Source organism: Mesoplodon densirostris, chromosome 5 (assembly GCF_025265405.1).
Source record: "Mesoplodon densirostris isolate mMesDen1 chromosome 5, mMesDen1 primary haplotype, whole genome shotgun sequence".
NCBI classification, from domain to species: Eukaryota; Metazoa; Chordata; class Mammalia; order Artiodactyla; family Ziphiidae; genus Mesoplodon; species Mesoplodon densirostris.
The window spans coordinates 120943627-120957934 of NC_082665.1; the positions used below are offsets into that span (position 1 = coordinate 120943627).

General features: G+C 46.4%; 1 protein-coding gene across 9 annotated transcripts in view; it reads left to right on the forward strand.

Annotated features, from left to right (window-relative positions):
• The window catches only part of MYLK (myosin light chain kinase), a 191240-nt gene that overhangs the window by 60527 nt on the left and 116405 nt on the right, over nucleotides 1-14308 (forward strand). For 7 of the 9 annotated variants that reach the window (XM_060099431.1, XM_060099437.1, XM_060099433.1 and 4 more), the window contains exons 3-7: nucleotides 7365-7413; nucleotides 8332-8497; nucleotides 9457-9622; nucleotides 12098-12116; nucleotides 13297-13832. In XM_060099431.1, the coding sequence (XP_059955414.1) occupies nucleotides 7365-7413; nucleotides 8332-8497; nucleotides 9457-9622; nucleotides 12098-12116; nucleotides 13297-13832 (936 nt within the window). The remainder of the gene's footprint in view (nucleotides 1-7364; nucleotides 7414-8331; nucleotides 8498-9456; nucleotides 9623-12097; nucleotides 12117-13296; nucleotides 13833-14308) is intronic. The other 2 variants (XM_060099438.1, XM_060099432.1) reach the window with 2 other exon arrangements.

Below are 14308 nucleotides of genomic sequence, written 5' to 3' on the forward strand. Positions count from 1 at the left end.
GCCACACCTTGAGGGACAGACCTACTATGTGCTTGCTTTGCTTCATGAATCTTTTTAACTTTACCTTTATTTTTCTGAGCACATGGGTTTACTACAAGTATTACGATCACAGATTTTTCATGTGTTCCATTAGTCTTTTTTTTTTTTTAAAGAAGATGTTGGGGGTAGGAGTTTATTAATTAATTTATTTATTTTTGCTGTGTTGGGTCTTTGTTTCTGTGCAAGGGCTTTCTCTAGTTGTGGCAAGCGGGGGCCACTCTTCATCGCGGTGCACGGGCCTCTCACTATCGCGGCCTCTCCCGTTGCGGAGCACAGGCTCCGGACACGCAGGCTCAGTGGCTTTGGCTCACGGGCCTAGCCGCTCCACGTCATGTGGGATCCTCCTGGACCAGGGCACAAACCCGTGTCCCCTGCATCGGCAGGCGGACTCTCAACCACTGCGCCACCAGGGAAGCCCATCCATTAGTCTTTGATACACCATCACTCTGCATGATTCCCGACAAAAATGGGTTGCTTGTTAGTACAATGAATTTCTCCAGAACCATGCTTAAAATAACCTTCCCATATGCTGCACTTGCTCACTGGGTGGCTTCTGATCAGACACCTGTACAGTAGCCACAGCCAGATGACTCCACATCAGACCCACAAGTGGGGAGTGGCTCAAACCAGAGGTAAATTTCTCTTTGTTTCCTTCCTAATAAATTGATACAAAATCAGTCTTTATGACTTAAGTACTGAAGGGAATACCTGCTACTTGGCTTGGTGTTTTGGGAGGGAATCACAGTGGAAAGTGACTCTTGAGAAATGAGCTGGGATGCCCGTGATCCTTGGCCTCAGAAAGAAGACTCTAAAGAAAACAGCTATTTTATCTCTGCAGAGGATCTAAATTCCTCTTTAGAGTACTTATTTAAGACAGTTGAGAGATCACTGGCTGCAATTTATTGAACTATTCCCCACTCCAAAACAAAACTTCGTGTCACTACTCCTTTGAACTCATTGGGTAGGATATATGACTACCTTATCCATCAATGACCAGGAAGTAATTTGTCTTCTAAGTGGTGGATATTTTATTTCAACCCCCTGAGGAAGAATTGGTTCTTTAGTGCATCAGTTTCCTGGGGACCCAAATAGAACTCCCGAAATGTCTACTAGGCGCCCTGGGATAACCTCCTTAGCCTCTATGCAAGGATGTGTGGTTGACCCTTGAATAACAGTGTTGAACTGCATGAGTCCACTTATATTTGGATTTTTTTTCAGTAAATAGAGTACCTGTATTTTCATTTTACAGATATTTAAATTAACTTAGTGTGGGAGGAAGTTTGTGTTCAATTAGAGATCACAATATGCAGAATCAAAAGAACTAGGGTTTGAGTCCTGATTATACAGAACAGCTTCAGCTTCCTGCCCTTGGGTGAGTCATGTATCAATTCCTTCTTTTTTTTTTTTTTTTTGCTGTATGTGGGCGTTTCACTGTTGTGGCCTCTCCCGTTGCGGAGCACAGGCTCCAGACGCGCAGGCTCAGTGGCCATGGCTCATGGGCCTATCCACTCCGCGGCATGTGGGATCCTCCCGGACCGGGGCACGAACCCGTGTCCCCTGCATTGGCAGGCGGACTCTCGACCAGTGCGCCACCAGGGAAGCCCAATTCCTTCATTTTTTTTTTTTTTTTTTTTTTTGCGGTATGTGGGCCTCTCACTGTTGTGGCCTCTCCCGTTGCGGAGCACAGGCTCCGGATGCGCAGGCCCAGCGGCCATGGCTCACGGGCCCAGCCGCTCCGCGGCATATGGGATCCTCCCAGACCGGGGCACGAACCCGTATCCCCTGCATCGGCAGGCGGACTCTCAACCACTGCGCCACCAGGGAGGCCCCAATTCCTTCATTTTTGAGGCAGAGATAGAGTACGTAGATTTTCCACTGCACGGGGGGTGGCATCCCTAACCACTGTGTTCTTCAAGGGTCAACTGTACTTGTTATTGAGTGTCATAGTGTAAGAATAATGTACGTGTGTACATTCCATTGAACGTGGGCTGTGGCAGTGACCTCCAAAGCTCCCTGCCTGAGTGGAGGCTGTAGAGTGAACTGTTTATATAGGGTGAGGCCCCCATTTATACAGTGACAGGCAGCCCCTGGCAGAGGTGCATTAACATTTATGGTTAGGACTTTAGTGCCCTCTGGAAGACACAGCTGAAACCTTGACAGGTGATAACCCAAACCTCCTTTAGAAGCAGGGTAGCCCAGCCACCTCGTCATCCTCAAGTGCTCCCTCCCTCCCCTTCCCTGGTCAGTCACCAGATCCTGCTGTGCCCATTCTCGTTTGTCCCCACTGCCACCATCGTGGTCCTATCCACTCTGTCCTGTTGCACAGATTTCCAAATGGTCTCCCCATTTCTACCCATACCCCACTCTAATCTCCACATTGCTGCTAAAAATATCTTTCAAAGAATTCAGATGGGATTTTATCATTCCCTCCGTTCGAATCCTCCAATGATCCACCTTTAAACTGAAACTCAAGATCTTCAATAGGCCCTGCTCTGGGGTGTCCCCTCCCCCATCTTTGAAGCACTTTGCCTTTCTCTTAAGGCTCAAGTTTTATTCTAGCTTCTTTTATTACACACATCAGTCTACTTGCTGAAGCTCTAACTAATGCCTTATGCATAATAGGGACTGAATCAGTGTTTTAGTACAGATGAGGTCTCAAGGATCCCATGTCATACAGCAGAAAATTGTTTTGACACCACACTTACAGTCATTTTTTTCCCCATGTTCTCTACTTCAGTGGTCTGTAACTTGTTTTGCTGTGTTATCTTCTTTTAAGGTTTCATTCTTTCTTTGTTATATAATGTCTTCTCTGTTATTTATCCTAACACTACTCTTTCTTTTTACTATACTAATTTTTTCTTTTTTCTCTTTATTGAGATATAATTGACATATAACATTGCTAACACTACTTTTTATTCTAGCATCCACCTGTATACCTGTGTTCCTTCATTTCCATGACTACTTGTACAGTGTGTTTTTTGATCATTCACCTTCAAATCCAAACATGCATATGAGTCAGTGCAGGCATCTATTTCATTATGTCTTCTAAAGTGCCTGGGCATTTACATTGAAATAGACATGCTTGAACATCTATTGATGTACAATATCAAAATATTGAAATTTCATATTGAAATAAACATTATTATACTTCCCTTTCCTTTTGTTTCTCCTTAACATTTTAGTCAGGGCTTTACATTTGTTTTCTTTTTGAAATTATATATGTGGATGGTTAGCAGCAAATATTGATTCAACATGGCACAGGGGACATTGCTAAATACATGTTATAAAAAGTGGGTATTTGTTCTGATTGAGTGAAGAACCACTATTTTAAGCAGTCCTTAAAATCTGCTTTGAAGTTGCCTGCAAGTGGGGTGACTGCTCCCTGGTTTGCCTGGAACAGTCCTGATTTACTCCTGTTGTCCGGGCAGAGTTATTAATTATGCCCCTTTCAGTGTCCAGAGTCTCTGTTTGGATGATAAATTATATCATCGCACATTTTTAGAAGTATTTCTTCTTCTTACCATCATGATCACATTATTCCTCTTTCAGCAGCATTCTCTGTGTCTACTCAGTCTTTGACAAAATGTGCTTAGTATCTCCACTATTGAACTTTTCATTCCTAAAACCTGCTAGCATCCTCTTTTACTCATTCTTGAACAATCTGAGATGACTGTTTAAATACCTTTGGTGCCTTGGCCTTTTTTTCCCTCTCACTAACTTGGTCCTGTCTTCACCGATTCTCTTAACTTACTCTTCTATTTTTGGCATTTCTACCTTAATCCCCTTTCCACTTATTTTTCTACATAGCCTTGCTGTTCTGCCAGATTTTCATACTTTCACAAAATTAATTTTGCCTTATCTGACAATTTGCAACTTCAAATTTTTGCCTATAAATAGACCCTGTTAGCTATTTTAGCCCAAATTCTCTGTTTGCTTTGATGTATGTTTCTGGTGTTGACACACATTAAGATGAGCATTCCTCAATTCCATTTTTAGCTGACTGCTTTATATGTTACCTTTGGATTGTACCATAAACTGCTCTTACTCTGATACAGAAGTACCTCCAAACAGCACACTTTTGGTATTCTTTGAGGAAATGCCATATTTTTGCTCTATCTTTTAATGAGTAAAGGAATTTTAGCCTTTGGATTAAGACATTTAGCTCCCAAGAGTTTTAAAGATTCTTAGTATAATTTTTTTATTGTGATAAAATACATATTACATAAAATTTGCCATTTTAACCATTTTAAAGCATGCAACTCAGTGGCATTAAGCACATTCACAATGGTGTGCAGCCATCACCACTGTCTAGCCCCAGAACTTTTCATCACCCCAAACAGAAACCCCACACCCATTGAGCAGTCACTCCACTCCTCCCTCCCCCCAGCCCCTGGCAACCACTCAATCTGCCTTCTGTCTCTGTGGATTTGCCTCTTCAGAACATTTCATATAAATGGAATCATCCATTTTTTGTGTGTCTGGCTTTCTTCACTTAGCAAAAATTTTCAGGGTTAATCTTTGTTGTAGCATGTATCATTACTTTATTCCTCTGCATGGTTGAATAATATTTCATTGTATAGATAGACCTTATATTGTTTATTCATTCATCTGTTGATCAGTCTAATTTTTAAAATTAATTAATTTATTTTTAGTAAAGTATAGTTGATTTACAATATCGTGTTGGTTTCAGGTGTACAGCACAATGATTCAGTTATATGTACACATATTCCTTTTCAGGTTCTTTTCCATTATAGGTTATTACAGAATACTGAGTGTAGTTCCTTGTGCTATACAGTAGGTCCTTGTTGGTTATCTATTGACCAGTCTAATTTTTATCAAATCTTTACCCCAATGTGAAATGAGTGGTACAGTAGCATGTTAAGTGCAGTGAATGGTACCTGGATATTTTAGATGAGAGTCTTAGTGATTGGTGTGTGCCTAATGCTGTGGAATAGAGCCTGTATAAGAGGCAATTACGTTTTGATATATTTTCTTCTGGTTGTTTCACTATGTTTGGGTATTTTATCTTATTTTTACCTGATTATGATCACATTGAATAGAAAATTTTGCCTGCTGCTCTTTTTTTCATAAAATTCATTCGTTTAACAAATATTTGAATACCTACTATGTGCTGGGCACTGGCCTGGATACTTCTGAGGAATAAAAAGTTCTGGTGGGAGTATGGTTTGGGAGTTATTATGGATATTATTTAAAGCTATGGGACTAAGACCCCCCTGGGGAAGAGTCCATAGTGCTGAGGAAAGGACCCAAGACTCAGCCCTAGGGTACTCTCAGAGATGAAGTTCCAGAAGAGAAGGAGGTTGAGGAAAGAATAGGCAACCTGGTAAAAGCAGGAGAGTCTGGAGGAGAAAGTGCTTTGGAGAGGAGTAGCCCCTGCTGTCAAGTGCTACTGAGTGAGATTGTGAAGAGGATTAACCACTGGGTTTGGCAAGATGGTGGTCGGAATGGAGCTCAGTGGAGTGGAGAGGATCACAGCCCAGCTGGAGTGTGCTGAAGAGCAAATGATATAATATTTTTAACATATTTCTGCATGTTTCATATATTCTTAAACATAATATGGTGGCAGAATAAGATGTCTAATTGTACATTTTACTGTGCCACTTATTGCCTCCCTACTGTGTGACATTTATGTTGTTTCCAATATTTACTACTACAAACAAGACCAAAGTGAGTAGCTTTGTAAACTTTCTTTCCTACTTTTAGCATCATTTCCTTTAACTGGAGAGACAGCAAGGAAGATGCTGATCTAAGAGCAGAGCATCTTTAAAGCTGATGATTCGCATTTGCTCAAATACCTTCTAAAAGAACTTCCTCCAGTGGTGTCCGAGGGACCCCAGCATCTTGACTGCAGTTGTCAGTTGGGCCCTCCCAGAACAGGTCTCTCCTTTTATCAGCTTATAAATTCTTTTAACCTTGAACAGAGAATTGAATGACAAGAACTAAACCCACATTATGGGATGAAAACTATACACGGCTCACTAAATAGTTACGTTAAGCAGAATGCATGTACAACAGTTGTCAACCCATGTGGCATCACAACTTAAATGTGATGTTTTTATTGTTATTAACCTTGTTAATAACATAATTGTTATTATGTTATGTTATAATAACATAATTGCTAATAATTGTTATTAACCCTTTTTCACTAAGGTCCTGGTATAACCTTAAACCAGATATGGCTGAGGGAAGTACTCAGCCATGATCTTCACCTTCCATTCCTATGTTCCTATGCATTCACATAGATGTGATCAGTGCTGGAATTTAAGGAAGTTTACCCTTTTCCGGGAAACACCCTGCAGATCTCCCACTGCAGCTGCCTGCCGATATCAGGGAATGACTTCTACCCTTTCCATTCGTGCCTTGGGTGGAGTTTTATAAACATTCCTAGTTTGTTGCAGAAAGAGAACGACTTCCAGGCTGATTGTCATCTCAAAAATGTCCTCCTCTCCCCCTCCCCATTCCTCAAAAACACCCCACTGCTTTGTAGTCACTTCCTGGTCACGTGATGAGTTGTTCCTCAAAAACACCCCACTGCTTTGTAGTCACTTCCTGGTCACGTGATGAGTTGTTCCTCCCAGCAGCAGCAGTAGGATAAAGGAGCTGACCCCAGCTGCCTTGCACAGTCTGCTACTTACCTGCTTCCCGCCCAGCACAGCAGCACCTCACCCAGGACTGGCAGTGCCCAGTGTCCTGCTGGTGCAGGTTCTGGGAGGTGCTGGCTGCTCTGGAGCTTGTCTCCTGTGATCTGCTCCATTCCAGCAGGACAAATCCTGCTGTTTGCTGGGCTTTGAGTGGAAGGGTGGAGTGGTGACTGGGTCAAACAGGAATAGATGTAGTAAGAGAGATGCATGTGCATCTCCCCTGTCTGTTCAACTGGCTCCTTTTCTGGAGAGGTCCTGATCGCCACAGATCATCCCCGAGTGGAAGGTCCAGGGGCATATAACCACTCAGCAGAATGGTGGAGTGTTCTAGAATAGGTAGACCGGGATGCTTTCCTGTACCATTACTGGCTCTGTGACTCACGTGGGCGACTTCATGTCTCCGAATCTCATTTTTCTCACCTGTTTAAAAAAATAGAAGGATGTTGTAATACCAGCCTCCTTAAAGTATTGCGGGAAATCCATGCAACGATGAATGTAAAGTGCCCACCATAGAGCCTGACCCAGTATGGGCTCGGTCAGGGTGAACTGTTACCGTCATTATCCACCCCCTGCCCCCGCTGACTCTTTCTGGCTTTTGTTGCTCCCAGTTTGTGGCTCAGACCAGACTTTTCAAGCCTCTTTCTCTTTGTTTCCTACTTACAGGGGACTTTGTGAAGAAGCATGCTCAGCCTCTTGTTTCCAAAGCCTTGGGGTAAGTTCCAGGATGTCCAACCCAGCGTAAGGTAACTGGCGTTTCCTGAGGCCTTGGCAGAACAGCCTGGGGAGCAAGTCTTCTCAAACATCTTGGCTTATGATAACTAAAGCGGGAGCCTATTGTGGTGTGATGTGTCAGTCACACGGCACCTCCTGACCTGGAGGCCTCTATAGATACCCCTTTGACTAGTCCAGTTGCTAAATGGAAGTGGGCTATGTGGCCATAGTCTGCAGGGGTCCCTAACAACCAAGGCAATAGTCAGAAGACTTAAACAAGCAGACTTAGAAGAGGCAGTCAGTATGTGAATTTCTTATGGCAAGTAAGCCTAAATTGGTGAGGGTAAGTAACAGTGGCTGCTGTAACAGACAAGCCCCCAAATTGGAATGGCTTGACACAGGAAAAGGTGATTTCTTACTCAAGCAAAGTCAGTTCACATATTCTTGGACAGGTAGAAAACCTTCCCATTATCTTTCAGGGACCCAGGCTCCTTCTGTTTTGTGGCTCCATCATCTCCTAGGCCTTGGAGCCTCAGCAGGACTCTCTGCATCTAGCCAGAAAAGTGGGCAAGAGAGACTGTGGAGAATAGCACAGGAGGTTTTGATGGGTCCAGCCTAGAAATGGCACATGGTGTTTCTGCTTTCTGATCACAGTCTGTTGGCCAAAGCCCAGCTTTGGCCAGACCTCAGTAGAATTCAAGCATACCTAACTTCAAGGGAGGCTAGTAACTGAAGGCTAGCTGCATGCTCAGGAGGTGGAGGAAATAGGTTTGGGTGCCACAGATTTTTCCAGAAATGTGTTTGAGACACAGAATTGGGAAGGTTGTCCTTTGCTGGTTTCTGAGCCCAACTTAACTTGGGTGGGGACAGAGAGAAAAGCATCTGCATTGCTGTAGATTCTCTGCTGATTTCTTTCCAGGGACAGATTTGCAGCCCCTGTGGTGGAGACCCGTCCTAGCATCTGGGGAGAATGCCCACCAAAGTTTGCTACTAAGCTGGGCCGAGCAGTGGTCAGAGAAGGACAGATGGGGCGGTTCTCCTGCAAGATCACTGGCCGGCCCCAGCCACAGGTCTCCTGGCTCAAGGTGAGGTTTTGTCTGCCCTGACTCTGGGTTAGATCCCTGGACTACGGGGAGTCTGTCTCCCCAATCAGTCCCTTCCACTTCAACCGTAGAGTGTCCTTGAGGTTCTCATGTGTTTGTTAGCCGTGTCCGTTCTTACCCTTGTTTGCACACTCTCCCTGTGTTACTCAGCCCACGATGTCCTGTAATCCACACACTCACAAAACAGTATAAAACTTCCGAGTCAAAACAGACCTGACCATGTCAAGAGAATGGAGTTTGAAGTCTGGGGCTGATTTCAAGCCACAGCTCCCCGATTGACAAAGCATGAGGTGCTGGGCAAAGCATTTGATCTCTTAGAACCCCAGTTTCCTTATCTATGAGGCAGAGATAATCCCACCTACCTCCAAATACTGTTGGGAGGCTCCATGTGGGAGTGCTTTATAAATCATTCAGGGCTGAACAATGTGAAGACAGAGGTGGGGGAGGGGTGGGGGAGGGGGAAGAGGGGGCAGCAGTGGGGGTGGGCAGCCCATGTTAACAGGGCAGCGAGGAGCTCTGGGGGTCAAGGCCAGGGAGAGCAGCTTTTTCACAGATGGAACTCCTGAATAAAAATGAGTGACAGGATGCCTTTTCCCTGTTTCCTGATTCTCCTGTACTGACCCTGGAACATCAATAAAAGGAAGAGGGAGACAGAGGAGAACTAAAGTGAGGAATATAGGATTTCCCACCTCAAACTAGGGCTCCTTCGAAACAGGTTCCATACACCTGCCCTCAGCTGGACCAAACACCACAGCGCATCCATGCACCTCGAGTCAGGACCCTTGGGTTGCCCTCAGGCTGCTCTCCAAGCACGTTGACAGAGCCCAGAGCAGAGGGCCCTGCTGTGCATGCCTGGTGTCTGTCCCACCTGGATTGACAGGAGGTAGGACAGAGTCAAAGGTGAGCAGTTTCTCTGACCAAGCTGCCTATGCCATCCACAGGGAGATGTTCCCCTGCAGCCCAGTTCCCGTGTGTCTATGTCTGAGAAGAATGGGGTGCAAGTCCTGGAAATCCACGAGGTCAACCAAGATGACGTGGGAGTGTACACGTGCGTGGTGGTGAACGGATCAGGGAAGGCCTCCATGTCTGCTGAGCTCTCCATCCAAGGTATCAGGTGGTGGGAGGGCTAGTGCTGGACCATCCCTTCCTGGAGTCCCTACCCTCCTAGAAGGAGCTGCTTGTTCATTACGTATCTGTGTGTTATACGTGTCACACTTACCTACTCATGTGTCCCTCCCCAGGGGCAGGGTCTTGAATCAGAAGAAAGGGTAGGCGGGTAGCACAGACACGGCCACGGAAGAAGATGCTTCACGTGTGTCTGCACACCTGTGTTCAGTTTTTCCTTCTTGCTCAGACTCACGGGCCTCTCACTGTTGTGGCCTCTCCCGTTGCGGAGCACAGGCTCTGGACGCGCAGGCTCAGCGGCCATGGCTCACGGGCCCAGCCGCTCCATGGCATGTGGGATATTCCTGTACCGGGGCACGAACCCGCGTTCTCTGCATCGGCAGGCGGACTCTCAACCACTGCGCCACCAGGGAAGCCCTCAGACTCCTTTTTTATTTACATCTCTAATTGCCTTTTGGAAGAGTGGGCATTGCTAATGTCTTGCCATCACCTCAGATTTAACCTGCCTGAAATTGATCTTGTCATCCATCCTGTCGTTCAGATCAGGTGCTCCCTCAACGTAACTCTTTGCTTCCCACCAGACTGGGCATTTCGGCGTCGCCTTTGACTCCTGTCTCTTCTTGCTGTAGTCATCAGCCCCAGTAAACTCTTCTCTTGAAACCTCTTTGAATATGCCTCTCCCTTACATTCCCCTTGGTTCTGCCAAGTCCAGCCTGCGGAAGCCAGAGTGTGTGGAGGGGGAAGGGGATTGACATCACTTTATTCTAGCGGGAACCTTGAGCGGGGTGGGATTTGGGGATCTGGGAGGGAAATGACCTTACTCTCTCCTCCTCCTTTCTTACCCTCATTTCTTTGACTTTCCTCTTCCCCATCTCTTTCCTTTCTCAGAAAATACCCCTTCTTGCTTTCTGTACATTTTTGGCCCAAGTGTGTTCACTACCCACAGAAAGAAACTTATTCTACATTGCAACCCAGGAGATAGATAGATAGATAGATAGATAAATAGACAGATAGATGGGGAGAGAGAGAGAGAGAGATTTAACTAAAACAAGTTTTATGAAACAATCCTGAGTAGTAGTATGTACAGTACATGCTGGCATTTTCTCTTCCATTCTACACCATTAAAAGAAAAAACCCTGCGGACTTTCCTGGTGGTCCAGTGGGTAAGACTCCATGCTCCCAATGCAGGGGACCGGGGTTCAATCCCTGGTTGGGGAACTAGATCCCACATGCTGAAACTAAAAAAAAATACAAAATCCTGTGTGCCGCATCTACGACCCGGTGCAGCCAAAATAAATAAATAAATAAATAAATAAATATTTTAAAATAAAAAAATAAATAAAGTGTAGGACTACCACATAAGAAAACGTTGGCAATTTTTAAAAAAGAAAAGAAGGGCTTCCCTGGTGGCGCAGTGGTTGAGAGTCCGCCTGCCGATGCAGGGGACACGGGTTCGTGCCCCGATCCCGGAAGATCCCACATGCCGCGGAGCGGCTGGGCCCGCGAGCCATGGCCGCGGAGCCTGTGTGTCCGGAGCCTGTGCTCTGCAACGGGAGAGGCCACAGCAGTGAGAGGCGCGTACAGCAAAAAAAAAAAAAAAAGAAAAAAAAAAGAAAAGAAAAAACCCTGGTTCTGACCATAGCATTTGACTTCACAACTCACTACAGGCTCAGGACCTGCTGTTAGTCATCTGGAGAAGTGTTTTAGTCCCTCTCCCTTTACTTGCCCCAGCACTGACTTAGAGAACTGTTTCCTTCTGAAGCACTTAATGACATTTTGTTTGAAAATATTCCCAGAAAAAGCCCCTCAAATAACCAAAACAAAAAGGGATAGATAAGATTGGCAAAAGGTTGATATTTCCCTAATCTGGGTGTAGGCTTTCAGTGTTTGTTATATCCTTCTCTGTACTATTGTATATTTTGTAATTTTCTGGGATAAAAATGTTTTAAAATCATGTGGCAAGAAAAACATATCTAGTAATTGTATGTTTTTTCTTTGAAGAACTGAATAAAATTACACTTTCTCTGTACACTTTAAAATGAAGCAGGTATTTGTCAAAAATGATCACTGGGGGTTTCTTTTTGAGGGCCACGTGCAAGTTCAACTTTCTGGGTTTGAAGTTTTCAGTAGAGTGTTTTTTGTTTCCTTCTGTGGGCTAGAGAACAGGAAGCTCCAGTGCCCAGGGCGGGGCAGCAGAGGTTGCCATAAAGGTCCCAGGGCAGTGCTGGAAGCTTAACAGTGTCTCCAGGATTCAGAGGAGTTTATCAGATTAACCCAAGAAGTTCAGGACCAGGGAAGCTGAAAGGAGAGAGGGAGGGAGGACCATAGGTGATGGGGAAAGTGAGAGTCTGGGAAGCCAAACTCTGTCATAAACAAGAGATGGTTGTCGTATCACTTGCTGTTCTTGGTGTATAAAACATTCCACTAACGGTCTTTCTACCTTCTCCCTTTTTCCAGGCTTGGACATTGCCAATAGGTATGTGTAGGCTTTGTGATTATCATGTCTCCATCTTGAAATGCCCTGAGAGAAAAGAGGGCTCGTCATCAAGAAACGCCCTGAATTTCTGAGTCACCGTATAGCGGGGAGAACTGACTGTTTGGGGGGCATTGTTTTATTTGGGGTGTTTAGTTTTATTTTATTTTATTACTGGACAGTAATTTGCTGTCCAGGTCCTGTGTCAGGCTTGCCATCATCATTGAGACTCTCAGAGACCCTGCTCAGTATCTTTACTAGTTAGCTGTCATTAGGAAGGGCACTGCTCTGCAAGGATGCCCTCCACGTTCAAGGCCAGAATCTACTTGCTCACCCAGCATGTCTTCATCGGGAGAGCTTCCTTTCCTGAGCGTGAGGCTCTGTGCTAGATGCTGGGTATGCATGGTGAGCTGTCTGGTGCAGAGAAGGGCCTTAAACAGAGCCACACAAAACATAAGCGCTAAACATAAGTCTACGAGAAGCGCTAATTTGGAGTAGAGTGTCAGAGGACCCCTTTTTGAAAGCTTGATGTTTGAGCTCAGGCCTGTGAGGAGTAGTATGAGCTAAGAGAAGAAAAGCTCAGGGAGAAAGTGTTCCAAACAGAGGTGTTGCAGGTGTGAAAGTGGTGAGGTGAGAGGGAGCCCGGGGCCCAAAGAACCCTGAGGGGCTGCAGCCTGGTAGGCACTGGAGACAGTGTCTTGGGGGGGGTCCACGCGGAGCCAGCTCCCGCATGGCATTCCTGCAGCCCATCTTGAACAGCTCAGTTTTACTCTTAATCGAGTGGAAAAGCTGTTGGAAATTCTTAAGCTTAAAATGGCATCATTCAATTTATGTTTTTAAAAGATGGACTGTGCATGCTATGTGGAACCTGGGTTAGGGCTAGTGTGGACAGGGGACACCACGTGTTTGAACCAGGTCGGGGCTCGTGGAGAAGAGAAAAAGGGCAGATGTAATAAGTGTTGATAGAGCACTGGGCTGGGGATGAGGGGCAGGGAAGACCGAGAATGGCTGCTTGTTTTCTGGCTGGAAACTGAGCAAACTGCATAGAAAGACCTCGGCTCTTACTCTGTCTTGATCTGTGGGCTTTTGTAATCCCTGCCGTCTGGGCTTGTAATGAGTAACCAGATGATTGTTCTATTCCTTCTTCTGCCCCACTGTCCCCCGCCACACACCCACCAAACAGATCGCTTGTGAAAGGAACAAAGGTGGCCAATTCAGACATCAGGAAGGAAGTGACCAATGGAATCGCTCAGGGGCTGAAACTGGATGGTCTGGAGGCTGCAGCTGAGAGTAAGAACTGCTCCAGCACCCAGAGAGGTGGCTCCCCGACCTGGGCCACGGGGAGCCAGCCTCAGCCCCCGAGGGAATCTGAGCCGGAGCCAGTGGGGGACTCACCCGGAAAGGCTCTGAGGACCCCCATCCTGCAGAAGACTTCCAGCACCATCACCCTGCAGGCCGCAAAAGTGCAGCTGGCACCGAGAGTGCCAGTCTCGGGTACCCTGTCTCCTTCCAGAGAAGAGAGGGAGAAGCCAGCTGCTCGCCCTCCAGCCGCCCTCCACACCAGGCAGTGTGGCCTGGGAAGCCAAGACACTGTGAGCCAGGTTGCTTCCAGGAAGGTCCCCACGGAGGGCCAGGGGGACACAACATTCCCCAAATTTGAGAGCAAGCCCCAAAGCCAGGAAGTCAGTGAGGATCAGCCAGTCAAGTTCAGATGCGAGGGTGAGTAGAGCTGCCTGAGGCCACTGGTGCCCACACTTAGCCCCCGGGTGGCCACTCCCTTCCTTCCGCTCAGTGGTCAGAGTCTCCCGTATCCCCTGGCCCCTTGGACTAGAGCCCCATCCCCGACCCCAGGAAGCACCTTACAGGGGTCTCCCCTCCGGAAAGACTCAATCTCGTCATGTCTCTTGTTCTGGAGAAACTCCCAGCAGTGACCCATTGTCCATGGTTGGAGACAGCATTGACCCTGAGCCCTAATTCTCACCACCCTCCACAGGAAACCTATCTCCACCATCTCCACCACACACAGGCCACAGCGTCCCCTCCTCTTTCCTCCCTCTGGCTGACCTGGAGACCTAGCTTATCACCTTGTAGCCCTCCTCCCCAAGGACCCTGCCTCTGTCTTGGGATGTGGGGTGGAGGGGTAAGAAAGCAGGTTCAAGCGGGAGGGCGGCTGCACACGGGACTGGGCTCTGCCC